Source organism: Leucoraja erinacea, chromosome 16, assembly GCF_028641065.1.
Source record: "Leucoraja erinacea ecotype New England chromosome 16, Leri_hhj_1, whole genome shotgun sequence".
Lineage (NCBI taxonomy): Eukaryota > Metazoa > Chordata > Chondrichthyes > Rajiformes > Rajidae > Leucoraja > Leucoraja erinaceus.
In genome coordinates this window covers 16215901-16243528 of record NC_073392.1, presented here as the reverse complement: position 1 = coordinate 16243528, position 27628 = coordinate 16215901, and the positions used below count along the sequence as shown (strand labels likewise).

The 27628-nt window shown below is 40.6% G+C and overlaps 2 protein-coding genes across 2 annotated transcripts in view; one reads left to right on the top strand and one right to left on the bottom strand.

Moving 5' to 3' along the window:
• Window positions 1-284: 284 nt before the first annotated feature.
• LOC129704546 (F-actin-capping protein subunit alpha-2-like) lies at window positions 285-23203 on the top strand. The gene is made up of 10 exons (XM_055647727.1): window positions 285-1320; window positions 3436-3499; window positions 6340-6391; window positions 8195-8258; window positions 10169-10375; window positions 12505-12584; window positions 16078-16156; window positions 19282-19353; window positions 20296-20358; window positions 23031-23203. Exons 1-10 carry the CDS (start codon window positions 1282-1284, stop codon window positions 23175-23177), a joined length of 867 nt encoding a protein of 288 aa, XP_055503702.1. The 5' UTR covers window positions 285-1281; the 3' UTR covers window positions 23178-23203.
• LOC129704547 (acylamino-acid-releasing enzyme-like) overlaps window positions 23188-27628 on the bottom strand; it is a 42765-nt gene continuing 38324 nt past the window's right edge. Inside the window, exon 22 of the mRNA XM_055647728.1 lies at window positions 23188-25712. Within this exon, the coding sequence (XP_055503703.1) occupies window positions 25601-25712 (112 nt within the window). The 3' untranslated portion in view covers window positions 23188-25600. The remainder of the gene's footprint in view (window positions 25713-27628) is intronic.

Below are 27628 nucleotides of genomic sequence, written 5' to 3'. Positions count from 1 at the left end.
AGCTAAAATAATAAGGGAACATGAAATATGGAGTGCTGATACACTAATTACTTTAGATTTTACCACCTTCATCATAAGCTAGCATGTTAGCTCCAGCCCTGTCCAATTACTGGGGTGATTAGGTGATTAGGAAAAAATGATGCCATGCAAATTTCATCCCAATCTTGGGCTTCCATTGCCATCTGCTGGCTGATAAAGTATCTGCTAAATCTGTCGCTTTATTCAACAATTGGTGTAATTTTGGTCAAAGGGTCGAAGGCAGTACGCTGCAGGAGCAAGCAACATTGGGGGATGTGTCAGTCCATGCAGAACCAAGCCTGGATTGGTAAATATTAACTTCCCAGGCCTTCATTTCTGTCTGACAATAGGCTGCATAGACCAAGAAAGAAATCATCTTTCACTGCAGAAAAATCAATCTTCAACAGCACAATACATAACAAAGCAAGGTTACGCAATGGAATTTTCAGACAAATGAATTATATACAAGGAAGTTTGTAATGATACAAAATAGGAATAAAATTTCAGTGAAAATAATAGTAGAGTGTTTATAGTTGCATCTCAACAATAAAATGACCCATTTCAAGTGAAATGCAATAAATTACAAGAATAAAATTTTGGTTTTGAGGTATAAAGCTGTTTTATTTCTTGTTTTGTGCATTGATTATATATTATTTAAGACATAATTTTTGTCTGTTTTTTACAATTTATGTTGCAGTTGTACTTGGACAGTATTTTCATGTATTTCTGAGAACTCTTCATTCATGTACCAACACTACAGACATTAGGAATGGAATGGATACGCGGATAATGGGAGAAGAAAGAAGGGAGACGGAGATGGAAGACGTTGGGAAAAATGATATGGAGATGAAAGAAAGAGTGGGGTGGTAGGATTACATGCATGGGAGAACGGACATGTGGAGGAGAGGGGGGAATGATGGGATAGATAAAAGAGGTAAGGAGAAGTGAGACTGGAGAAAGGAGAGAAAAGAAAAGTAGAGATGAGAATGGAGAAGGGAAAGGATAGGGGGCAAGAGGGTGGGGAGGGAAGAGTAGAGAGAAAGTCGTGGGAGAGGTGTGAACAGTGGATTGGCAATGTTGGGTAATGAGGAATTGGAACAGGAGGTATAAGGAGTAGATTGAGGGGTAAAAGTAGTCTCAGAGGGGAAGTCCACCCCTGTTTTGGAACCTTGCTGACTCTTAACTCCAGAACACTCAGAACAAGCAACGGTTGCAGTTTGAAATGGTCTTCCTTCTATCTGAGAAGGATATAATTCTGAGAAAATGGCAAAAAACAAGCCATGCCTCTCAAGAGAGAGTAAAGTAAGTTATCTTCTGTTTTTAGTTTAATTTAGTGTGTGGTGACGTTTTTAATAATTACACCAGAAGGTGTAGCACAAAGCTCTGGTATTTTATTTCATTGCTCTAGAATTTTATTTCATTCTTCTCATGTTTAAATTATAATGTTTTATTTTTAATTGTCTACTGTATATCATGTCGTTACTTGCGAGCAAACCACCAAGGCAAATTCTTTGTATATACACATACTTGGCTAATAACATTTATTCAATTCAATTCAATTCAATGCAAGTAAGAGTAAAGAGGTTGCTTGAAACTTCCAAAGTTAAGTCAGCAGTGGTGAATTGCTCGGAAGCTTACTTTCTCTAAAGTGAAATAAGTAGATAGGCTAAAAAGTTTAGAAGGAATTCCGAGAGTTTAACGCCATTGAAGCTGAAAACCTGATGAGTAATTATATTTGAGGAAGATCAAGAATCCAGAATCAGAGGGATGAAGCTCATTGAAGTGTGTGAACAAAAGGATAATGTGTAAATGGTGCTCAGTCTGTGTTAGAACAGGAGTTTTGGGTGAATTTCAGTTTCGGGAGGGTGGTATAGGCAGGCCCACCTGGAATACATCTAAACAGTCAAAACTAGAGAAGTAATGGCTTCAGCAAGGCTTTCAGCAAATAATGAACTGCAAAAGAGAGGGAACAATATTAAGAAACTAAGGTGGGGGAAGTGTGTGGCTATAGAGTCGGTGCAGGAATTTTGGTTTGAAGTCCAATCCAACGTCAAATATGACGTTGAGGTTGCGACAGGCAAGTTCAATTTCAGGTAAAAGCCAGTGAGAGGAATTAACTTGTTGGTTAGAGTATTGTGTTTGTGACGATACCCAATATTTGGCACTAAAAGAGATTACCCATTCATTTTCACACTGCTACTTGTGGGTGTTTAATGATGCGCTGCCATATAGTGATTACATTTCATAGAGCCACAAAGTTGTACAGAATAGAAGCAGGGTCGTTGGCCCTCCCCATCCATAGTGACCATCATATCTATCTGTACAAAGCCTCCTTGCCTGCATTAATGCCATATCCTTCCATGCCTTGTCCATTAAAGTACCTGTCAAGAAGCCTCTTGAATGCTGTTACTATTCCTGCCTCCACCACCACCTATGTCAGCTCACCCATGATACCAACTATTCTTTGTGTGAAAAATATGCACCTCAGGTACCCTTTAAACCTCAATCTCACCATAAGCAAACATTCTACTTCCCCTCCTGAGATGGGGGTTTCCACTCTGGGACACCCAAGGTGTCAGCTTTCTTCAGTAAACATGGTTTCCCCTCTACCATTGTGGATGGAGCCCATGTCTCCTCTGTGCACCAATAGTTTACCTCTAGTTCCCTCTCTCCCCCAGACTTAACAAGGATAAGAGTTATTCTGGTATTTAACATTCACCCCTAGCAGTTTCTGTTTCCAACACATCATTTTCTAACATTTCCACCACCTTCAATGTGATCCCACTACCACTCACATCTTCCAGTCTCCACCTCTTTCAGCCTTCCAACTCTCTCCACGACTCATTTGTTTGGTTGTCCCTTCCCACAAAGCACGTTCCCTCCCCAGGCAACCGTAGGAGATGTAGCATCTGTCTCCACACTTCCACTCTCACTTCCATCCAGGGACCCCAGGTGAGAATCTTCCAATCTCATCTATTACATTTGGTGGCTCCTTTACATCAAGAAGGCTAAACATAAAACGATACTCTAGGTGACCGTTTTGTTGAACCCTCGTGCTCTGGCTGTCAAGGCCTGCTGGAGCTCCCAGATATTAACTATTAACTATTTTAACTCCCCTTCCAATTACCATAGTGACCTTTCTGTCTTTTCTCTGCCTCCATCCCCACCGTGCCACCCTAATGAGGTGTGTGCAAAAAGAGTGTTTCACGGTACCTAGGTATGCGTGATAATAAAGAAAGCATTGAACCTTTTTAGATAGTCCAACCTGACATGACCATCCTGCTGCTGATGAATTCACTAAGTTTCTCTAATAACTTATTTCGTAACTCTATACCTCAATATTGAAAGTTATTTCACTTTACTTATGCTTTTCTGCATGCCATGACTTAATTTTGTTACGTTGGTTTCACTCCTTAGGTTACCATCCTGAGTAGCATTCTCTCCCAGGCCCCTCCTGGTGAGTTCAGTGAAGTCGTCAATGGTGAGTATCCATAGAGGTTGGTGTCAATATACTGAAATATACAATTTTACTTTAAATTAATGTGTGAACAAAACCATGGTCGTAAAATACTGGATGATTGATAAGGTATAAATGGGCAAATGTAGTTTACTGTATTTTACCAAGTTAACTCTTTAAACAACAAGCCATAGATAAAGATTGTCTTTTGCTTTAAGAAAAGCTATTTGCTCCTTTTGGGGAATAATACACATTCAATCATTGACATCTGACAGTGAGCCTAAACTCTCTGACCCTCAAACTTACTGAGATTTGGAATTACAAATTTAAGCCCACAGATGGTGGTTTCTTATTGGAATGGACATTCTTTCAAATTCTTCTTCTTACCCTGTTTAATGCCAATATTCTGTTGCCAATGAGGATGCAGTGAATATAGGACTAAATGGAAATTTAGTTTGCAGTGAAGCAAATAAATATTTGTCCATGATACATCACTTCATATATAAAAAAATCACCATCACTGGCTTCCCTGTAGGTGATATAGTCCAGAGAGCTTCTAATGTAGCATCTGTTTGTAACAGTTAGGCATTGTCATTTCACATGAAGACTTTAATGCAGCTTCAGAAGGTAATGAAAGTTTCATCTCTCTGTTGGCTGTTGAGGGTCATTTAAACCATCGATGGCTGGCCAATTATCTGGCCGGGGAACAAGGATTATATGGCGGGTGTGGAATCAGCTAGTCAAAACCTGCTGGTAAAGATGAAAAATTCCACAGCAGGGGAAGATTGTACACTCCTCCCAACAGCTGGTTCCACCAGAGGGCACAACCTCAGAATAAAAGGGACGCACCTTTAGAAAGGAGATGAGATGGAATTTCTTTAGTCAGAGGGTGATGAATCTGCTGAATTCATTGCCATACACTGCTGTGAAGGCCAAGTCTTTGGTTCCTTTTAAGGTGGAAATGAGATTCCTGATTAGCAAGGCCGTCAAAGGTATGGGGAGAATGGAATTGAGAGAGGCAGACAGATCAGCTATGATTGAAGGGCACAGTACAGCTACAATACAATACAATACAATACAATTTATTTGTCACTTGAACCTCATAGAGGCTCAAGTGAAATGTTGTTTCTGCAGTCATACATACAAGAAAAAAAAGACCCAAGACACAACACAATTTACACAGACATCCATCACAGCGCATCTCCTCCTCGCTGTGATGGAAGGCAAAAAAACGTATCTCTCCCCTGCACTTCCCTCTCCCCCCGATGTCAGAGTCAAAGTCAGAGCCCAAGTCAGAGCCCCCGGCGGGCGACAACAATTGTCCCGCGGCCATTAACGCCGCGCCGGGTGGTGCAAGGCCACGCTCCGGGTCTTGTTGTTGGAGCCCCGGGCGGGCGCTAGCAAAGTCCCGCAGCCGTTGAAGCCACGCCGGGCGATGATGTCAGGCCCCGCTCCAGGTACTCCTCGACCGTTGCGGAAGCCCCGAAAAGCGGTCTCCCAGCAGGGACCCGCGGGCTCCCAGTGTTACTGTCCACCAGACCTGCGGTTGGAGCCTCCGAATCCCTGGGGTCGGGTCGCAGCAGCGCGCCACCACCGCTACTCCTGCTCCGGACTCGGCCAGCTCCACGATGGTGAGTAGCTCCGCAGCTCCGCGACTGGAGCCCCAGGATGTTCCCGCTGGAGGCCGCTCCACAATACAGCCCCAACGACAACGGAGACCCGACAGGGAAAGGTCGGGTTCTCCTTGCAGGGGAAAGATTTTAAAAGTTTCCTCCTTCCCCCCCCCCGCCCCCCCCCCCCCCCCCCCCCCACACACACACACACACAGCTGCATCTCAACCTACGATGGGGTTACGTTCTGATAAATCCATCGTAAATTGAAAATATCGTACGATGAAAATGCATTTAATACAATGTGATCACGTGACGAGAAGTGATGTGCGGCTCGCTGCCGTTGTCCAGCGTTTGCACCATCGTAAAGTTGAGATATCGTAATTTGAAGCGTCGTAAATCGCGGAGCATCTGTAGTCTCAATGTGCTGAATTGCCTAATTCTGCTCCAATGACCTAAACATGAAGAAATGCGGAGACAAGCACAAGAAGCAGCCCCAACATTTACCTCCAGCATTGTCAGGCTTCATATTCTCAACCGATCAAAGGTTGCTGGCTTGACAAATGGTCAAGTCCCACCTGTCACACTGGAGAGTTCCATCAGTGGTCATTTTCCCTTTTGTTTTGGTAAATTACAATCGAAATATCACCGAATCGCTATACTGGACAAAGTCAAAACTATGTCAACTGAATTCAGTTCCATTGTGCTCTTCTTTTAACTTGCATATTTTTGTAATGAATGTCTGTACGGTGCAATGAGATGTGTCGCCCAAGTGCTGATGGTGTGTAAGTGCAGCATTTGGCATTCAAATGCTTTGTGATACCCTTCAAATCTATGAGTATAACAATGGCTCACTGTGCTCCAAATCTAATATTAAATTTCCAATCAAAGGTAAATAATACAAATCAGTCAAATTATTTTAGTGCATACAAAAATAACTATCTGCTTTATGTAAAATATCCTTTTTAAAATTGCTGTTTCTGTGATTGGTCAAAGTTAATAATTCTCACAGGAAACCCACAGAAATCCAAAAGCAACACAATATACCAGACCTATTGTCCACTCCGTCTGGATCATACAGTAAGTGCATTCGCAAGGCTCCAAAACAATATTTGGTAAAAACTCTGGCAATAAATGGTCTTGCCGTGCCAAGGAATAGGGTCTATCTTTAGGATTAAGGTTAATGTCTGGATGGCTTGTAAATGTACACAGGACTTGGTGAAGATAAGCAACCCTTCTCTTGATCCCCACAGATCTGCGAACTTTACTTCATGATGACAACCTGATATGCGAGAACATAGGGAGGTGAGCGTTAGCTTCAAGAAACTTTATGTTGTTGTCGTCTCGATCTTTATTCCCTCATAAAAAAGGCGAGGACACATGAAATAAATTATAATTATGGTTGAGGTATTGCTCTTTAATCTGCCAACGTTTATGGAACACTACATTTTCTGTTTATGCCAAATCTGTACAATTCATGCTTCACTTCTGATGATTTTCTTGTCAAAGGCTTCCTTACCTTTGTCCCATTTCAGGCAATCATTCAAACAGATTTAGGACGGGGGGGTAAATATGCAGTCTACAGTAAGCCCTCATTTTAATGGACCTCTTCAGAATGTATTTTGGTCATAGCTGATTGAACTACGGCAGCTGTCTAGGTCACACCACCTCCCCAGCCTCCAGCATCCCCGTTTACCTCCACACCACCCATGGCCTACATCGCTTCCAGGTCGGACCTTCTGCCGCCACTGCCGGCCCACACAGCTTCCTTGGTCACTTCCAGTCCCTGCCACCTGCCGCCACCGCCTGCCCTTATCTGTGCTCCGGCCACCCGCCCACAACCATCGACTGCTGATCCTCGCCTCTCCCCCAGCTGCCATTTTAAAATAAAATCAAAAGACATTGGAAATTCCCAACAGGTGAACCAGCATCAGCGGAAAGAGAAAATATCTCAACTTGATTACTTTTTATCAGAACTGGAAGAAAATATCAGATCGAAATATTTTAAGCCAGCTCTGATACCATCCTATAATAGGAAGTCTTCAGCAGGAACTTGCTGAAGACCCTTCCCCACAGTCCAACATCTAGCCCTGTCCTCAAGCAAATTACAGCAATTCAATTATAAGCATTGACATCTATTTAATGTAACACTACGAAGCCACCAACTATTACAGAAGCACAATATGCAAAGATTTTAAAAACAAATTTAATTTTCAGATCTGAAACTAAGACTGAGCAGCATTCATTGCTCTGGTGTAAGCTGTAAATTGTTTACTTGAGTGCTTCTTATTCTGGCCTGGTGGGCTCTAGCATGGGATATTTATCACTGCCATGCCTCAGTCATGGGCCCTTGAACAGCCCATGGCTATCAACCTCAAGAAACTCAGGGCAATGACAGCCTGGCTCCTATTGCATATTATCACATCGGGTGATATAGACAATAGACAATAGGTGCAGGAGTAGGCCATTCGGCCCTTCGAGCCAGCACTGCCATTCAATGTGATCATGGCTGAAGGAGATGTTAAGATGTCATGCTAGAGTTAACATGATTGCACCAATTATCAAGTGCCACTTGGGCTGAGAATTACCACACCAGTGTGAAAAGTTACAGTGGGATAAAAGTATTCAGAGTTCCCACTGTGTTACTCTCTAATAGCCCTGCTGGCTTGTACAGGTCTGATGAAATTATGGTTAGCTATGGGATTGATGATAAAATGTCCCATAAGTACACTCTGTGTTGAGTGAGGTACTGAAGTCCTGTCGTAACCCAGAACAAACCACCCCGAAACCTGTGAACGGACAAGGAGGAGATAATTTTGCCAAGACATGTATGAGCCTTGCATTGCTGCATTTTTTAATTATTTCTAAACGTACAATTGTCATTCAGAAGAGTTGAACATTAAGTTAATTGTTGAAGTCCATAAGTACATCATGGGAATATAATTAATGGGAGGGATGAGCTGTTATCCAGAAGGTTGATCTTTCAGAATTGCTGAGGGACGCAGCCCACGTTCTTGTTTACCGATGTAAGATCTTTACATCTTGATCACGGTCCAAGGGAAAAAAACAAATCGACAGAGAATTAACTGCCTGTATGTTATTTTACAGAATTACTGCAAAATATAACCTGGAACATTTCATCCCTGTTTCGGTTGGAGCAGGTACAGAAAAAGTAAGTATGCATTGTTTACCTTTCTGTTCCACTGTCGTCGTTGTGGCTATCCCTCGAGGTCGAGGATGATGGTCTACGTTCTGTTATTTTTATGGATTCACCGTTTCCGTGCCGGTTCTTGTCTAGGAGCTTCTAGCCATCACGTGGCCTGCTCCCGTCGCCCTTCCCCGATCGCCGGAAGTCTTGAGAAGTTTTGTGCTGCTCACAGAATGAAGATGCCTGTGCGTGTGTTTGTTTAACGTGTACTTGATGTTGCACTCCAAGAAGCACACGGTCCTTTGCAAATCAATCAACTCATTCCATTGCTAAGGGAACCAAGACAATTGGAGCTGATAGATCTGTTGCAGCCTTTATCCGCCTTCACAGCCATTGAGTTCAAGATAACTTTGTCCGCCTGGTCCGCTGTTGAGGTCTTGTAGGTTGGATCATTCTTAGTCTGGATCCTCATCCTCGACCTTACTGCCATGGGTGGCCCTTCCAGAAGCTGGTGCATCCGACGGCATCATTCTTGGAATCATTGGGGCACGCAAGCCTCTTCACCACAACAAGGTAAACGATCTGAAGAGGATCCGAAGACTGTATACCTCACATTTCTCTACAATATATTCCAGCTGTTAATTTTTTTTATTAACAGTCAATGTCCACTTGTTAATTGGGCTGGAGCAAGCCAGCAAGAAGCTGTAAGCAAGAAATAAAGAAGCCATAAAGAAAAAAATTAAGAATTTAATTTAAATATAGCACATCATGATCTGCAGAGCTGAAAGTACTTTGCAATTGGTGAATATATTTTGATGTGCCAATGCAGGAGGAAAAGCTCCCAATTTATGCACCAGGTCCCACAAATATCCATGCAATAATGATATCATTTTATTTTACAGTGACGAATGAGAGATGATTGTTTGAATGAGTACTGAAGAGAGCGATGTAGGAATTGTAGCACCATTTGGTAGGGCAGGCATGGCCTAGAAATAACATTTGATGAGGAAGAGAGCAGCTCCTGCAGTGTAGGACTCTCTTGGCACAACACGGGACTATCCACCCGAACCTTTGTGCTCAAGTCTTTGTTCTGCAACCAAACCACATTCAGATTAGAAAGCTAACAGGTCATGGCTAATAGGGAAATTGAGAGGGAAAAAAACAAAGTCATATTTATTTAATATTTTGTTCAGCATGGACATTGTGGGCTGAATGGCCTGATCCAGTGCTGAACTTTTCTACGTTACTTTCAATGTATTCACTCTTCATGTACTCAATAAAACCAAGATTGGTACATTATTCCGTTTAATTGCTTTTTTTTTTAACCAAGACTGCTCACCTACCTTCACTTTTTAAAAATAAATCTTAACATTTGAGACCAGCTTCGGAGTGGACAATAAGACTAAACAAAACTACATTTTAGTTCTGAGTTGCCCGATGTTTCACCACACTGAGGTTTGATGCCACAATGATCCTGGTGTGCCAGAGACCAAAAATATAGACAGTTAGCGTCGCAGCTAACAACCAGATACAAAATTTGGCAGGACAAGGTTCCTCATTATCATACCCATGTGAAAATGCAATCACTGATTACCTGCTACTTTTCATGCAAATTAAATCATTAACTCTCAAACTATTTTTGCAAGGTTTGAGCATCAAACCTGTGATCTACACAATGAGTTTATTCGATGCTCAGACACATTGATGTGATAAGCGCAGAAGGAGTTGCCCAAGAGTTTTTTGTTTTTTTTCACGGCTATAATTCCATATCCTGCCACAGGGTGGCTAAATAAGATTTTTTTAAGGCACAAAATCACCTGGTTTCTAACAATTTACATTCAAAGAAAAGTGGAGAGGGACATGATTGTTTTGTGTTTCTTCTAACTTTGTTCTATTTTCTGGGAAATCTTTGTCATTCCCTATTTATTCTTCAGGTCTTAATCACTGAACATGGTGACTTGAGGAATGGATGCTTTCTGGATCCAAAGCAGAAGGTGATTTTTAAGTTTGACCACTTAAACAAGACTGTTTCTGACATCAAGCCATGCACTGTGGTAAACCCCGTAGAGAATTGGAGGACGGCTATTGAAAGTGCACTCACCAGCTATGTGAAGAAGCACTATCCAAAGGGCAATCTTTCTGTAAGTATCCTCTGGAAATAGTACTATTCTCATGACAGATGAAAAACCATATGATTAATGTACAGCTCAGAAATTGAGCCAAAAGACCTCCAGAAAATATACTAGCAAAGGAAAGGCAGAGTGCAGACTATAGTGCCACATCCTGAAACAGACTTGCCCTTATTGTGTTTTGCAGTTGAAATTAAATTCAAAAGATGAGTAGCTTTACTGCAGTCATCAGGATCAATTCAACTGGGCAGCAAATAAACATACCCAGAAAATAATATCCTCAAGTTCACTCTTTCAAGCATTGTACTGGGCGTGTATGGAAACAAGCATTGCTAACCTGACATCTCTTACCAACAAACAGGAACAGATAATACATCTATGTCCTGCTAAATTTTTGTAAGGTGTCCTTGAGACTCTTGAAAGGCGCCCATAAATAAAAAAATGTATTATTATTATTATTATGTCAATTTATCAGTAATGACAACTTCAAGGAATGCAGCAGCAAATTCCTTGCAGTTTTTTTCTGCTGTTAACGTTGTTTTGGAAGAATATACACAAACTTTGTCATCACTGACAACGCCAGGAGCTGCAAGAAGAGTAGTATCGGAATTTTTTTTTAGACATACATGGATATCTCGAATTTGTCTTATTTTTTACAATATGTGGCATCATGTTCTTTCATGTAAACTAAGGGGATATATTTGTTGCCAAAAACTTCAGTTTCCCGCAGCCTAGGAGTCAGACATAATTTGCTAGCCTACAAAATGCTTCCACATTGAAAGGTATAAAATACTCAAAGTGGAGATTTCTTGTGTTGCTTGTGGACCATTTAAGAATGAAGAAACCATTAATTTATCAAACCAAACAATTTCCACTTTGCAACATATATGTTTGTCATAATATCCTTATTTCAGGATAGAAAAAATTAACTACTAGAACCCATGGTTTTAAGGTGAGAGGGTCAAGATTTAAACAAGATGTGCGGGGCAACTTTTTTGTGACTAGAATGTGCTGTTAGGGTTTGTGGTTGAAGCAAATACAATAGTTGCATTTCAGGAACCCTTTGGATAGACATATGGATATACAGGAAATGGAGAAATATGGATTATGCACAGGTAGGCCTTGGTCTTGGCATCATGTTCGGCACAGTCCTGATTTTGCTGAGTCGTGTCACAAATGTATGTCAAATCAGAAGATATCTGACCTTGGGTTAATTTCAACCAACTGATTAAAATATCAAATAAATAAATAAGCATCGACCATTGGCTAGGATTCTATGCTCAGGTCAATTAACAGCATTATGAAAGCTGTACAAACCTCATTGGTAATCAATAGATCAGCATTCCAAAGTGTGCCCTCTGTAACTTTGTCCAAATTGAAATATTAGTGATTGTGTTAAAGTCTCTGTAAGGATCTTAAGCAACAATCAAAAAACAAAACTGATGTGTGTGCATTATTAAACAGAGTTTGTAGAAGTCAGGTTATTTCGTTTTTGGTATTTACATCAGCCTTATTGCCCACTCAACTGTTCCTCACTAAATCTGCTATTCCTTTCCCATGTATGGTTATACAGCTTCCCTTAAAAAAAAAATCAATGCCTTTCACTTCAAAATCACCATCAGGCAGCAAGTTACATATACTTACCACTCTCTGGGAAAAAAAGGTTTGCACAAACTACTCGTAAGTGAACTTACATTTTATCTTTAGATTTTATTTTTGGTGCAGTTAAAACGTTTGCTATTTCTCTTGTCCCATTACAATTTTTATTTTGCTAATTTTCATCCCTCCTTAACATGCTCTTCACTTGGGTAAGAGGAAGAGTGGTTGAACTCAATATATCCTTAGCTATATCCTCAAACACAGAAAAAAATGCTGAATGATAAACAAGATCTTCCACCTTTGGGCCAGATGCATCCAGATCAGTTGTGCTATCACCTTTCAAGCTCATATTAATCAATGTCATTTAAATAATGGATCTTCTTGATTTAAATAGTTCAATAAGAAGCTGAGGCTTGAAGAAGAGCCATTCCATCCTATCTTTGTGTTCATAGTTGTTATCCTATATATATATATATATACAGATCCTCTCAAATTTGTACCTGGTGGAAGAGTCTAAGCATAGTAATCTTTTGCTTTGATAGGTATATGGGAAGAAATGTAGGGATCAGAAAATAATCACTGCCTGCATTGAATCTCATAAGTTTCAACGGAATGAGTTCTGGTGAGTTAGTTATATTGCTGCAGTGTGATTCATTCCTTTTATAGAAACATAGAAAATAGGTGCAAGAGGAGGCCATTCGGCCCTTCGAGCCACCACCGCCATTCATTGTGATATGGCTGATCGTCCCCAATTAATAACCCGTGCCTGCCTTCTCCCTATATCCTTTGATTCCACTAGCCCCTGGAGCTCTCTAACTCTCTCTTAAATCCATCCAGTGATTTGGCCTCCACTGCCTTCTATGGCAGGGAATTCCACAAACTCACAACTCTCTGGGTGAAAAAGTTTTTTCTCACCTCAGTCTTAAATGGCCTCCCCTTTATTCTAAGACTGTGGCCCCTGGTTCTGGACTCACCCAACATTGGGAACATTTTTCCTGCATCTAGCTTGTCCAGTCCTTTTATAATTTTATATGTTTCTATAAGAACCCCCTCATCCTTCTAAACTCCAGTGAATACAAGCCTAGTCTTTTCAATATTTCCTCATATGATAGTCCCGCCATCCCAAGGATCAATCTCGTAAACCTATGCTGCACTGCCTCAATCACAAAGATGTCCTTCCTCAAATTAGGAGACCAAAACTGTACACAATACTCCACATGTGGTCGTATCAAAGCCCTATACAACTGCAGAAGAACCTCTTTACTCCTATACTGAAATCCTCTTGTTATGAAGGCTAACATTCCATTAGATTTCTTCACTGCCTGCTGTACCTGCATGCAAACTTTCAGTGACTGTTGTGCAAGGAAACCCAGGTCTCACTGCTCCTCCCCCTTACCTAACCTAACCCCATTGAGATAATAATCTGCCCCCTTGTTTTTGCTGCCAAAGTGGATAACCTCACATGTATCTATATTATACTGCATCTTCCACGCATCTGCCCACTCACTCAACCTGTCCAGGTCATCCTGCAACCTCCTAACATCCTCTTCACAGCTCACTCTGCCACCCAGCTTTGTGTCATCCGCAAACTTGCTAGTGTTGCTCCTAATTCCCTCTTCCAAGTCATTAATATATATGGTAAACAGTTGCGGCCCCAACACCGAGCCTTGCGGCACTCCACTCGCCACTTTCAATTTTGTTTGATCCACTTGGCATACAAAATACACGACATAGCAGACATGTTTGGCACCCCACCCAGAACTATTAACTAATTCCATCACCAACACACAACAGCAGCAGTTTATACCATCTACAGGATATATGGTATGGTACTTTATTTGTCATATGTACTGTCTCCACCGGCCAGTGATGTGATGGATGCGAGGGTCTGGACCAATTGCTGACAAGTCCCCCCCCCACGGCGACGTCATGTCCGTCATTTGACTTTTCGGCATAGTGGTCATTCAGTGAGTTGGCTTGTAGGCGACGCAGCCTTTCGGTGAGTTGGCATTTCGGCAGAGCGATCCTTCTGTGAGTTTGCTTTTAGGCGTCCCACCCTTTCGGTTAGTTGGCGTTTTGGCTTTGTACACTTTCGGTTATTTGGCGTTTAGGCTTTGTTTCTGTTCGGTTATTTGGCTTCCACTTCTTTGCTTTGGCTTCTCGTCCTTCGACGACACATCCGGGTACCAACCACACAGCTGTGGTATCCAGTAAAGTCCCCCTGGAAAGATTTGGGAGATCACCAGCACCAGTGGATAATTTCAGCACTATTATTTACTGTTTTTTAAGTGGTAGAATGTTCCAAAATCGATCAGTAACTGTTAAAAATACAGAATTGATACTGAGACAGATGAAGAAATATTACAAATGATGACCAAATGTTTGTCCAAAGAATATCTGACAACATCTTAACGGAGAAAAGAAAAGTACCAGGTCAATGAGTTTTAGGAGGTAATTTCTAAGCATGGAGCCTTGGCAGTTAAAAGAACGGGTGCCAATGATGGAGCAATCAAATTCAGAGATAATCGACAAACCAAGTTTTGTTATGCACAGATATTTCCGTATAATATACCGGATGTTGCAGAGATACCAGAAGTTGCAAAGATCGATTTGAAAACAAGATGAGGATTTTTAAATTGAAGTTTTGGTTAGAGGGGAGTCTTGTGTACAGGTTGGAGAGTATGTGTGCAGATTAACGCACAGACCGTAGAGTTATGTTTGAAAGTTGATAGTAGAACAAAGGAGGCCAGATAAGATTGTCTTAGAAAAGTCAGGTCTAAAGAGAATAAACGCATAGATTGAAGTTGTAGCTATAGATTAGCTAAAGCACTGGCAAAACCCGATGATGATATGAAGTTATGGCAAATATGATGTGAAAACTCACCTCATAGTAAAGTGTAACACCAAAAGTGCAAATACTCTGATTTAGCTTCATAAAGTTCATGATGGGGATAACACCTTTGTTCTTCCCAACATTTAGTTGGAAGACATTTCTGATACCAAACACATTGCCATCTTTGACCCAAGGGTGACCAGACGACAGGGAGGAAGTGATATCAGTGTACATAAAGAAACTAAGTGTTGAAGGGCAGCATATAGAGAGAGAATAGGATGTTCTTCAAATGTTGTGGAGTTTAACAAGCCTGGCCATTTGTGTATAGATCATGGGAGCTGATATACCTTGCCTGTAGCTCGAGTAGCATCAATGGTTATTTTTTAGAATTCTTTGTTCAAAAATGAAAAACAATAATTATCCCGAGGTAGCCTAAAAGTTCAGAATTACAGTCACAAGGGAATACATTTTTGTCATGGGCAGTCTAAATGTTCCATTGAAACTGTAAATGCAACTGGGTCACATGAAGTGATTTATTCTTCCAGTTCAAGTGACCAAAGTGGAACAAAGACTGTATTTGCCCAGGGCTAACCATTATATCCATTCTAACACAATGCAAACCAGATATAAGGCCACTGAAAAATATACCCACTGTGACTTCTCTTTATTTTTCTAGGCAATCCAGATATTATCAGTGTAGTTTCTTATCCCCATTCAGAACCCTGGACTACCAATTAAAATGCTCACCCTCTTCTTCTTTGCAAGCTCAGAAGATTCCTTAATCCTCTTCCAAAGATTTGTTCATCCCCCTGTAGTGGCTTCCTCATTATTTAAATCCTGAGATATTTTTACGAAGTGAAGTTTTCTCCCACACCCCACTGACGATAAAACACATAAAGCATATTACGCTGAATATCTATGGCACAGCGCTTACTAGTTGCTTTCTCTGGCTGTCTATTAGAACCAAGTTAATGAAATAGACATTGAATATAGACATCGCTCATCTGATCGTTTTCAACATTACGAACTGTGATAGACTTATTATAACACAAAGTAAGAATAATTAAGAACTAATTTTGAATTGAATTTTATGTCATTCAAACTCCCCTTCCACCAATTTTTTTTCAACACACAAATAAAAATTGTTATGTCCCTCATGAAGCATCCAATGGCTTCTATAGCACACTTTACCTTACAGTTATATTTAAAATGGCATAACTATATTTACGTCCTGTGGAAGCATATTCTTATTGATAGTAAAATTATTCTGTCACCAATTCAGGAATGGCTTCTGGAAATCTGAATGGAAACTTGTTCACAGCGCATCTCAAGCCGAAGTCAGTGGTATAATTAAGGTGAAGGTCAGTAAAAGCACTGTAGTGGACTAACGTGGGGGGCATTGTGCATTCAGCTACCTGGGACTGATATTCAAGTCAAACACTTTCTCAATCAATGAGCAGAATCAGTTCACGTATTCAAAGGAAAACTATTGTCCTGTAATTTTACTTTCATTTAACTTCAGTCGTCTTGTTGAGTCTCAAGGGCCTGTCCCACTTGGGCGTCATTTACGCTCCATGTAGAAAATTGGTTGACGGGTCATGACGCGCGGGGGGGGGGGGGGGGCGCGTGGGTGATGCGTGCATAGCGCATGGTAAGGCGTGGAATTGCATGTAGTGGCGAGCAGTATTGCACGGCGCTCCAGAATTCGGTAGTGTACCGAAATCCTCGCACGCCACCTGCATGACATATCACTTACGCACGCTGATGCACTGGCTACGTACACTGATGCATTGGTGTTGCACGCTGTATTACGTGGTGACGCATGGTTACGTCACCGTGCGTCAACGTCCGTAAACATGCGACGCCTAGCAACGCTCCCATACGCAGTCGGCCCACCTTTTACGCGTCATGTAACCGCTAACCTCGTCCACACAGACCTCTTCCTAGGTTTCTTGCTAGCCTTTCTTGTTGTACTCCTGCCTGGCTGATCTGTAAGTATGAGGGCTGCTGCTAACAGAAGTCTCTGTTGTTGCTGTAGCAATAAAATCTGTAGTTCTTCCATGATGGTCATGATGCAGAATAGGGAAGCAGGGTATTCGAATGACGTCGCGCCCGCCAGACAGCTGTGCTGACGCATAATGATGCGTGATTTGCGAGCGACTGTCGCGCGTCAGTCAATTCCGGCCATGATGCGCTAATGACGCCCAAGTGGGACAGGCCCTTCATTATCTGTACTCGTTCTCATCTAACAAACAGCTAACAATGAATGGCCTATTTCCTTTATCATCGTTATTTTTTTGCATATCTTTCATTCATTCGTTCTGTATCTCTCTTCATCACCGTCTGTATCTCTCGTTTCCTTTTCCCGACTGTTTGAAGGGTCTCGACACGAAACGTCACCTATTCCTTTTCTCCTGAGATGCTGTCTGATCCACTGAGTTACTTCCTTTTTTGTGTGTCTATCTTCTGTTTAAACCAGTATCTGCAGTTCCTTCCAACACATGACCATTTCACACTAGTTGCTGTGATTGTAACCATTAATATTACATAGTTCACGCAACTGTCAACTCGCAAAGAGCCAATGAAAGTCAAAAAAGCCATTATGAGAATGAGAAATAAGAATAAAACTGTTCGAGACATCAGCCAAACCGTAGGCTTACCAAAAATCAACTGTTTGGAACATCATTAAGAAGAAAGAGAGCACTGGTGAGCTTACTAATCGCAAAGGGACTGGCAGGCCAAGGAAGACCACCACAACTGATGACAGAAGAATTTTCTCTATAACAAAGAAAAACTCCCAAGCACCTGTCCGACATATCAGAAACACTCTTCAGGAAGCAGGTGTGGATTTGTCAATGACCACTGTCCACAGAAGACTTCATGAACAGAAATGCAGAGGCTACACTGCAAGATGCAAACCACTGGTTACCTGCAGCAAGACAATAATCCCAAACATACTGCTAAAGCAACAAAGGAATATTTCAAAGCTAAAAAATGGTCAATTTTTGTGTGGCCAAGTCAATCACCCGATCTGAACCCAACTGAACATGCCTTTTATATGCTGAAGAGAAAACTGAAGGGGACTAGCCCCCAAAACACAAGCATAAGCTAAAGATGACTGCAATACAGGCCTGGCAGATCATCACCAGAGAGGCCATCCAGCAACAGGTGATGTCCATGAATCACAGACTTCAAGCAGTCATCGCATGCAAAGGATATGCAACAAAACACTAAACACGACTACTTTCATTTACATAACATTCCTGTGTCCCAAACATTATGGTGCCCTGAAATGGGGGAGGGGGACTATGTATAAACACTGCTGTAATTTCTTCATGGTGAAACCAAAATGTATAAAAATAGCCTTTGTTCAAATCTGACAATGTGCACTTAAACCACATGTGATTTGTTTCTATTACACATCTCAAATCGTGGAGTACAGAGGCAAATAAATAAATGATGGGTCTTTGTCCCAAACATTATGGAGGGCACTGTGAGGTAGGCAGAAGGCAGAAGGCAGACCCGAAATAACAGTGCAATGTTCTCATATTGGCACTTGCAAAATTGATCATCGAGCTAAAACCACAATTAGATTTCATGCTTACTGCAAGACATTTTTAGCACAGATCTGCAAGAACACAGTTACACTCACTCAGGGCAGACTGAAATGAAACTTGGACTTTGTAATACACTACTTTAAGCCTGTACTGGAAGGGCATGTTTATTTGCATGGTGTCACGGTGCAAACAGCCAAATACTTTTATCTTAATACTATCAAACATACGACCATAAACCATATTGCATTGATTGGGAATTACTTTCCATTTAACAATTTCGCACCAGATCTCTATTATTTCCAAGTACCAGGAGAATTTGTAAAAAAAAGTTTAATGCATTTTTTTATTCTTCTTGTTTTCTTGAACTTTCAGTTTATATTTGAAATCCAATTGTTTGTCTGCCAAATTTAAGCTAATGGATTTAGATTCTATACTCATTAAATGAAGCAAAAGCCTCCAGCAAAATTATTACTGAGCATTTTCCATACTATAGATATCAGGCATCATTATTTCCAAATCCGTGTCTCAAATTTGGCATTTAGGTTCATGGCGAGGAAATTTTATTCTTCTCTCTTCGAAGTAGGCAATTTTTTACCTGTTATAATTTGGTGATCTGGTTAGTTTTGTACGAGGCATTTCAGTGTGTCTGTTCCTGTATTTTTATACTGCTTCCTATGCTACTCTATACTGAAGGGCTGAATGCTCCATTAAGGAAATTATTAAATCAATTAATAAATCATTCTCATGCACAATTGCTTGTCACATGGTCATCATAAGTCTGTAGCATTAATTCACAAATGGTAATAGGTCACTTAACAACTCTTCTGGTGAAATAATTGTGCAAGTATGAGGGTGGGGAGAGAATGGACAAGAAGGTTACCCTTTTGCACTGTTGTATTAACTTTGCCCTTTGATTTTTCTTCCATCAGGCTCATTACTTTGAGGAGGGTAGCATTACTTTAATCAGCAATACGGAAGTGAATCAGAAACTTCCAGTAAATGTAAGGAAAATTGTACAAATGTATTTGCATGCTTACAGTTTTGTGCAACAGTGAGCAATCTGTGTATATATACAATTAAATGCAAACACTGAATCACATAATAGGACCTTTAATCAATTACAAATATAAGAGAATGTCCCTGTTGAAATAAATTCAACAGCAAGCGTCTTGAAATATGATAACATTGGAATCAAAAATGTAAAGCAGGTCAGCAGAGCAACAGGGTGGAAAAGATACAAAGGTCTAGTGTGTTTATGAAATGGGAGGATGGAGACCTGTGACAGGAGTGAATGTTTGGGATGGCAGTAAGAATGGATAATGAGAAGTTGGACGTGTCAGTAAATAGGCAGAATTACATTAAGATTACTGGATGGATAAAAGTTTTACAAACCAACTGGTCCACATGGAAAATTTCCTTGAACACCCGTATTTGACGTTATCGCATCTTATTGCCATGTTGCTTTATGTCTTTTTCCTCGAACTACCTCTGGAATTAACTGTTACATATTGACATTGCCACTGGTCGATTAACTTTGGTGCTGCACTTTGTCACTTCATCATCCTCTATGTAAAGCAAAAAGGTTTCCCTGACATTTAGTCTTGTTTGTCTACATGCTCTATAGTCATTAGAGTGATAGGAGCAAGGGGTGGAAGGAAAATGTGAATGGACCTGCAGGGGTAGAAATGGCCCTCCATAGGCTCATAGTTTCACAAGACCAGCGTACTTAATGCAACTATTACTCTACTACGTAGCATTATACAATTAAAAAATAATAATAATAGACACGGAATGCAAGCAGCATAATTAGGCTATTCAATTCCCCACACCTATTTCACCAATTAATAAGATTATGTCTGATCATTTACCTCAGCATCAATTTCTTGAATATGATGAAATGCCCATTGAATTATTAAATTTCGAATGTCTCTTTCTTCCACCAGAATGAATGTGAAGGGGCTACAGAATTTGTGAAAGCCATTGAAAATGCTGATGTTGATTTTCAGGTAATTCTGGGTTAGTGTTTTTACATGGATGGGTATTTTATTCAGTGACGTCGGTGGAGAGAAATCAAGGCTGCACCCTAAAAATATTCCCAACTTGTCCTCCAACTGTTGCATACCAAATATGACCTCTACTTTTTTTTTATCCTGAATTTTCCTAAACATGGTATGTTTGTTATGTAGAATGACATTTGATGAGGAAAAGCACTTCTTTAATAGAACTGAGATGACCAAGATGGGTTGAATCCTAAAATAATGAGGAATGGGGTGACAGAATCATTACCAATTGCTGTCACCCTATTTAATTGGGTTCAGAAGCGCGTTTTCTTAATATGCTATCAGAATTTATACTCTTAATGGTACTTTTCTTTCAAATATGGCTCGTCGCAATCTCAAAGGGAATGACTATGTGATTATAGGGCACATGGGGTTAACATTTTGCATTCAGTAATGCACTTTTTTACCAACCTTGCTTTTACACCCATGCCTATTGCATTGCAGTTTTTTTTAAACATCAGACATTTAACATTTATAACACGAGTTTGATGTCAGTTGAGGAGACAGACCCACAGCAGTGATGTTAATAGATTGCTGCCTTCAGCCAACCTATCCATAGCTTGAATTACAGGCTGCACTATGTAATAAATTGTTGGGCAATTTATAAGAATAAAAAGTTCAATCATGCAGCATCCCATATGCTGTAAACCTCATGCACATGTGCAGACTATATCATTGTGCTTTGAAAACGATGCAAGATTTAAAATCCAACCACTACACAGCCAGCACAAGTTTCTACATTCAGTGCAGCAGATCAATAGCTACAGAACAAGTATATTCATTCCAGCTTTTAAAGACAGCGATTCCTGCTGGAATATATCTCCAAGAGTCTAAGCAACTGTAAATTTAAGTGGTATTTCAGCTTTTTTTTTAACCCTGAATGTTTTCATGAGGCTTTACAATAGACACCAAAACCAAACTACACTATATTTATGCTTTCCTCAAAGTATGAGTGGCAATGATAGCGTAGACAATCACAACCTTTTTCCCAGGATGGAAATGTTAAAGACTAGAAGGCATAGCTTTAAAAAGAGAGGGCTAATGCTTAAAGGAGTTGCGCGGTACAAGTTTTATTTTACACACAGAGTTGGGTGTTTGGAATGCACTGGCAGGGGTGGTGGGGTAGGTGGAAACAGATACAATCGGGCAGTTTACTAAGCTTTTAGATAGGCATATTGATATGCAGGGAATGGAGGGATATGGATCACATGCAGGCAGAGGAGATTAGTTTCTTGGCATCTTGCTTGGCACAGATATTGTGAACTGAAGGGCCCGTTCCTATGCTGTAATACGTTATGTTCAAAATAAATTGGATAAAACATTTATCTATTATCATCAAGGCACAAACCAAATAGCCATGGACATAAAATGGTATTCCTTCCTGTTATCAAAAAACTAGAATGGAATATTGAATTACCATGCGAGTAAAGTCCTCCATAAATAGACGATAGTGGCAAAAGAGGAGGCCTTTCATGCTTATTGTAACAGTAATGAAAAACACTTTCCAGATGAATCCCAATTCCCAACTCTTAGCCACAACCTTTTTCAGGTTATGACATGTAAATGTTCGATCAATTTATTTTTTAAGTATTGGCAGTTTTGGTCTTTATCATCCCAATCGAACCTTAGCTCATCAATGCGAGGGTAAAAATTCTCAGCTCATTTCCACTCCAATTCCAAAAATCTAACCTTGGCTCCTAGATAGAAGATCAAAAGGAGTCCATGTTGATGATATCCAGCAATACTTTTCAATTGATCCTTGTTAGTTATTTGTCTCTTTACTGTACGTACCAAATCTGATCTATCCTATCTATCTCATAATTTTATGCACCCATATTAAATAACCTCTTCATCTTCTCTGTTCTGAAGAAAAATCTCATCATGTCTAATAAATCCTCACATTTGATCTTCATCAACTTTGACAAATAGTCCAGTAATGTGGTGCCCTGGTCTTGATAAGGACTCTCATTCTAACCAGGGATTCGTGCAAATCTAGCATGAACTTTTTCCTCATTATCAAAAAAGGAAAATTATCCCATATGTCTTCTTAACCACATCTAACTTCTTAGTTACCTGTGGTAATGCATTCTTTCTGTCCAAATGCATGTTCAAATAGGAGGCCCAACACCATCTCAAAGCAATTGAGGATAGGTATGATGAGTTCACCTTGTCTGTGTTACTCACACCGGAAATTTATTTTAAAAAAGTGATCTGATTATGTTTATTAGGCAATTCTGGATAATCCATTGTTTGAATACATTTTTTTGGAATGTTTTTTATCCAGGTTTGCAAACAGAAGGCTCTTACTCAGAAATGTATCCTCATTTCAGATTCTGACCACATTGCATCATTTTTCACATTTTTCTTTTTTGTTGCTTCACATGCGATATCCTCAAAGTCCCCGAACTCAGATTTGTCAGGAAGAGGAACAGTAACATCTTAAATAAAACTGAGGCTTCCAGTATCCATGCAAACTTTAATTTTGTCAAATCACATAATGGTTGAGGAGATAATTTTGTTTGCCGCAAAGCTTGAGTGCTTGTATGACAGAAGGTTCAATAATCTCTATTATGAGCAGCCAAACAATAGCTTCTTGTTCTCTCTCTCTCTCCCTCCAGCTTGCACTGATGGAAAACTATCAAAAGCTGGATTCTTTGCTCAAAGGTCTCCGACGGCAGTTGCCATTTACACACACAACAGTTGACTGGGATAAAATCATCAACGCCAAGATCGTCAGGGAAATGGACCTGGCACAGTCACTATAAGACTCACAATCTGAATCTTTGGTGAACCAGACTCATAATAGCCATGATCATATTTAAAAAATAAAGAATATGCAAAGAAATAAAGTTTGATTTTACCATCATTCATACATTAATGTCCTCCAGGCATCAGCACAGGATGTCCCCAGTTTAAGAACGCCCAATAGGGGTCCTCAGCCCCCTATTGTACTCCCTGTACACACATGACTGTGTGGCTAGGTTCAGCTCCAACTCAATAATCAAGTTTGCTGATGACACTGTGGTGGTGGGCCTGATCTCAGACAACGATGAGAAGGCCTACCGGGAGGAGGTGGCTGATCTAGCACTCTGGTGCCAGGACAACAGCCTCCTCTTGAACATCAAAAAAACTATGGAGCTGATCGTGGACTTTAGGAGGGCACATCATCCGAGGACGTACACTCTATTGAGGATAAATGGGGATACTGTGGATAGGGTAAGCTGTTTTAAATATCTGGGAGTCCACATCTCTGAGGATATGACATGGGCATCACACGCTGCAACACTCGTGAGTAAGGCAAGGCAGCGCCTTTACCACCTCAGGCAATTGAGGAAATTCAGAGTGTCTCCGAGGATCCTCGAGTGCTTCTACTCAGCGGCTGTGGAAAGCATCTTGTCCGGAAATATTACCATCTGGTTTGGGAATTGCTCTGCCCAGGACAAGAAGGCTCTGCAGAGAGTAGTGCGTTCGGCCGAACGCACTATGGGAACTTCACTCGCCCCCCTGCAGGAACTATACAACAGGAGATGCAACTCCAGAGCAAATAAAATCATGAGAGACCCCTTCCACCCATGCAACGGACTGTTCCAGTTGCTACGGTCAGGCAAACACCTCCGTTGCCATGCAGTGAGAACGGAGAGGTTGAGAAGGAGTTTCTTCCTAGAGGCCATTCGGACTGTAAACTCCCATCCCACCAGGGACTAACTTTACTGAACGTTTTTTCTTCCAATATTTAATATGTGAAAGAATATGTATGTGTTTATGATTGTGTTTATAGTTTGTTTGGTTGTTTGTTTGTCTTTTTGCACAAAGTCCGCGAGCATTGCCACTTTCATTTCACTGCACATCTCGTATGTGTATGTGACGAATAAACTTGACTTGACTTCTGTACTGCACATTATTACGAGTGTTTAGGAGATTGACAGGATGGATTTTCTGGCAGCTTCTTGGCACCAGCTAGAATTTTGCCACATCGAACCCAGGAAGAAAACATTCAGATGAGCACATTGATGTACATTTTGCACATCGTAATAATGAAAGACATGCCGCCCGAGTAGCAGCAGTGCCTTATTGAAAAGCCAATAGCAATAAAACCACTTCTGCAGCTATTTTATCATTAGCCCAAACTTTGTTAAAAAATAAGTTGGTTCTGAAGTATGGTACCCCTGCCTTAACCCAGGATGGATTGTATTGGGGAAACAAAGAATAATTGGGAGAAGAGGTGGTCAATTTTGGGATATAGATAGCAGCTCTACCAGCTGTAACATTGTGCTTCTCTTTAATTGCCCCCATTAAGGCAAATTAAAGATGGACTAACTAAATTTAGCAAGATCTACATATCAATCAATCAATCAACCTTTATTGTCATCTTGCAAGCAACAGTTGTACAGTGCAAAATGAAAAGACGTTTCCCAGTGAATAGCGGAGCATCGCACATGAAATTTAAAACATTTCACTCATAATAACACTAAAAACAATCCAGTCCCTGATGGAACAGTATAAATAGTTAAAAGCAGGTAAAACACAATGTTAAAATACAATAAACCAATCATAAAAATGTCCGGGGCAGCTGATTTGAGTGGCCAGTGCCAGTTATTAAAGTGTCCGTGCCAGCCGCAGAATCAAGTGACTGTGAGTACAGAGTGACTGTTTAGCAGCCTCACAGCCTGTGGTAGGAAGCTGTTTAGCAGTCTTGTAGTCGGGGCTTTGATGCTTCGATATCTCTTGCCTGATGGCAGGAGATCCAGGTGTATGTGGAGGGGGTGCAGTTTGTCCTTAGCAATTCTCTGAGCTTTTTTCAGACAGCGGCTCTGGAACAGTTCTTGTACCGAGGGTAGGGAGACGCCAATGATAAAGAATATTGAATATTAAAGAATTATAACACCAAAATAGAACATGCAGTCTCTAATAAAATTCCCTCTGGTTCACTCAGAGTTGTCATCTCAGATGATCTACTTAAATCTCTGTGTGGGATATTAATACATTGTTAGTTTACAGGAAAGATAATATTGAGGCAATGATACTCGAATGTGAAAGATCAATGTACAGCTCTTGAATAAAGCCAAGGAAAAAGGCACCTCAGATGCTCTCAGATCAATGATTAATGCTAGCTGCAGTTTAGCTAATTTGAACTACAGCTAGATTGGACTGGAGTTGGATTGGCTTTACTATGTTAGATTGTCTCAATTTATTGTGTTCTGTTCAGTGCAAAGTTAAACCACACGGCAATATTCATGAACACATCAGCTTCTGTGTCAACATTAGAGAGCGAGTGGTTATCATCAGGGTACCACAATAACCTAAGAGAAAGAAAACAAACATTTCTTATTGAGCAGTTCTTATTCCAAGTCTTCTGCCATTCAGCAATGCCCGATGCTCAAAGTGGCCACAACTGTCATCACAAACCTCAAACAACATAGCACATTGATCCAAGGGACATCACAGGAACAGCATCAAGTAACATCCAACCTTGTGCCACAAAAGAAAATGTAACCCAAATGGCCATGAGTTTGGTGAAAGAGACAGTGTCAATATTTTTTAAAAAGAGTGGAGGGCAATTCCAGAGTTTATGGCCTTGGCAGCTCAAAACAAATGTAAATGTGGGAATAATTAACTTTGGAGATGTTCAAATAGACTTCAGTTATCTAAGAGAATTAAAGGTCTGAAGGAGATTACAAGATTAAAAAGCAGGAAGTTAGAAATTCAGGTACTGCTTAAGTCGAAGCTAGTATAATTGAGTTACCATAGAGGATGATAGTGAAGTCACCTTGTGTGTGCAAGGACAGATAATGGGCATCGGATTTAGAATCACCTCAAATTTCTGCAGGATAGAATGAGAAAAGCTAACCCAGAATCCAATGAAATAATGAAGGCCAGAGGCAACACAGTGGTTAGTGCTGGTCTTACAGCCCTGGGGACCTGCTTTTGACCCGACTTTGAGAGGTGTCTTTGTGGTTAATTTCTAGCAGGACATAGAGTGCTGCAGGAATTCAGTGGGCCAGGCAAGTATCAAGAAGTGGAGATAATGGGCACGTGAGAAGGAATAAGTTGCAGGACTGCAGGGAAATAAAAAATGGGATTGATCGGAATTGGAATTAACCTGAAGGACACAATGACCTCCCTCTGTGTCATGACAGGTAAGTAAAGGAGATGAGATTTTCAGTTGGACATGATCTAAATCAGGTGATGTAACGGCAGTGCAAACAGACCATCCATAACTAATTTAAAACATAACACAATGATTGGAGTCAGACTAGTTCATTTCCAGATGACTGCTGGGAGAAGAATGGAACTGATAGCACAGGAGTGAACTTTGCTCCAAGGCCGGAAACAATGAATTGTAATTGCAAACTATAAACTGGAGGAATCCTCTGCTCATCCAGCCAAGAATCTGCAAATTCAAAGACAGTAGAGGTGATCATGTTGGTGTCAAGATAGGGCTATTAGTGGATGAGTGGAATCCAACCATGGATAATGTTGATGAGGATGTATAACACAAATGATAAGTAATCAGGACCAAAGATGGAACATGACCACAGCACAGACTATGGTGGTGATACGGAAGCAATAGCATATTGGCTGTCTGGAAAAATAAGATAAAAATATACAACATAAATAAATTAACATTTAATATACTGTAGGAACAACTATCAAATCACTTAATAGTAGATCATCTACTATTAAGTGTTTCTTCTATTGGATCCACAAGCACCAGATATTCTCCTGTCTATTGATCAATTAGTGCTTTGAGAACAGACATACAGATTTATGCTTATACGAGTTCTATGTATTTGGGACTAATAGTTCACAGCTAGACAAAGCATGCATAACTCCGAACTTAAAATGTAGACAAAGCATTCACAGCTATCAATTTAATGACTGGACAAAAATGTTCAATCCTGCAGATTTACATCAAGGCTGAATCCTCTACAATTGAGTAAAATCCTTGTTGCACTTGCTCAAGCCCATGCTGGCATTACATGTTCTGTGTCTCCTCAGACATTCAGCTGGACAGTATCAACATTAGAGGAACCACTTGATTATTGTTAACCAACATCAGGAACATCTATCGCTCCATCCCTCGCCCACACTTTGGACAATCTAAACATCTGATTGTGCTTCTTCTTCCTGCCTACAGATAAGAGTTTGAAGGGCGCGGAACAAGTGAAGAGGATTACAAAGTCCTGGTCAGGAGAGGTGCAGTTACAGAACGGTT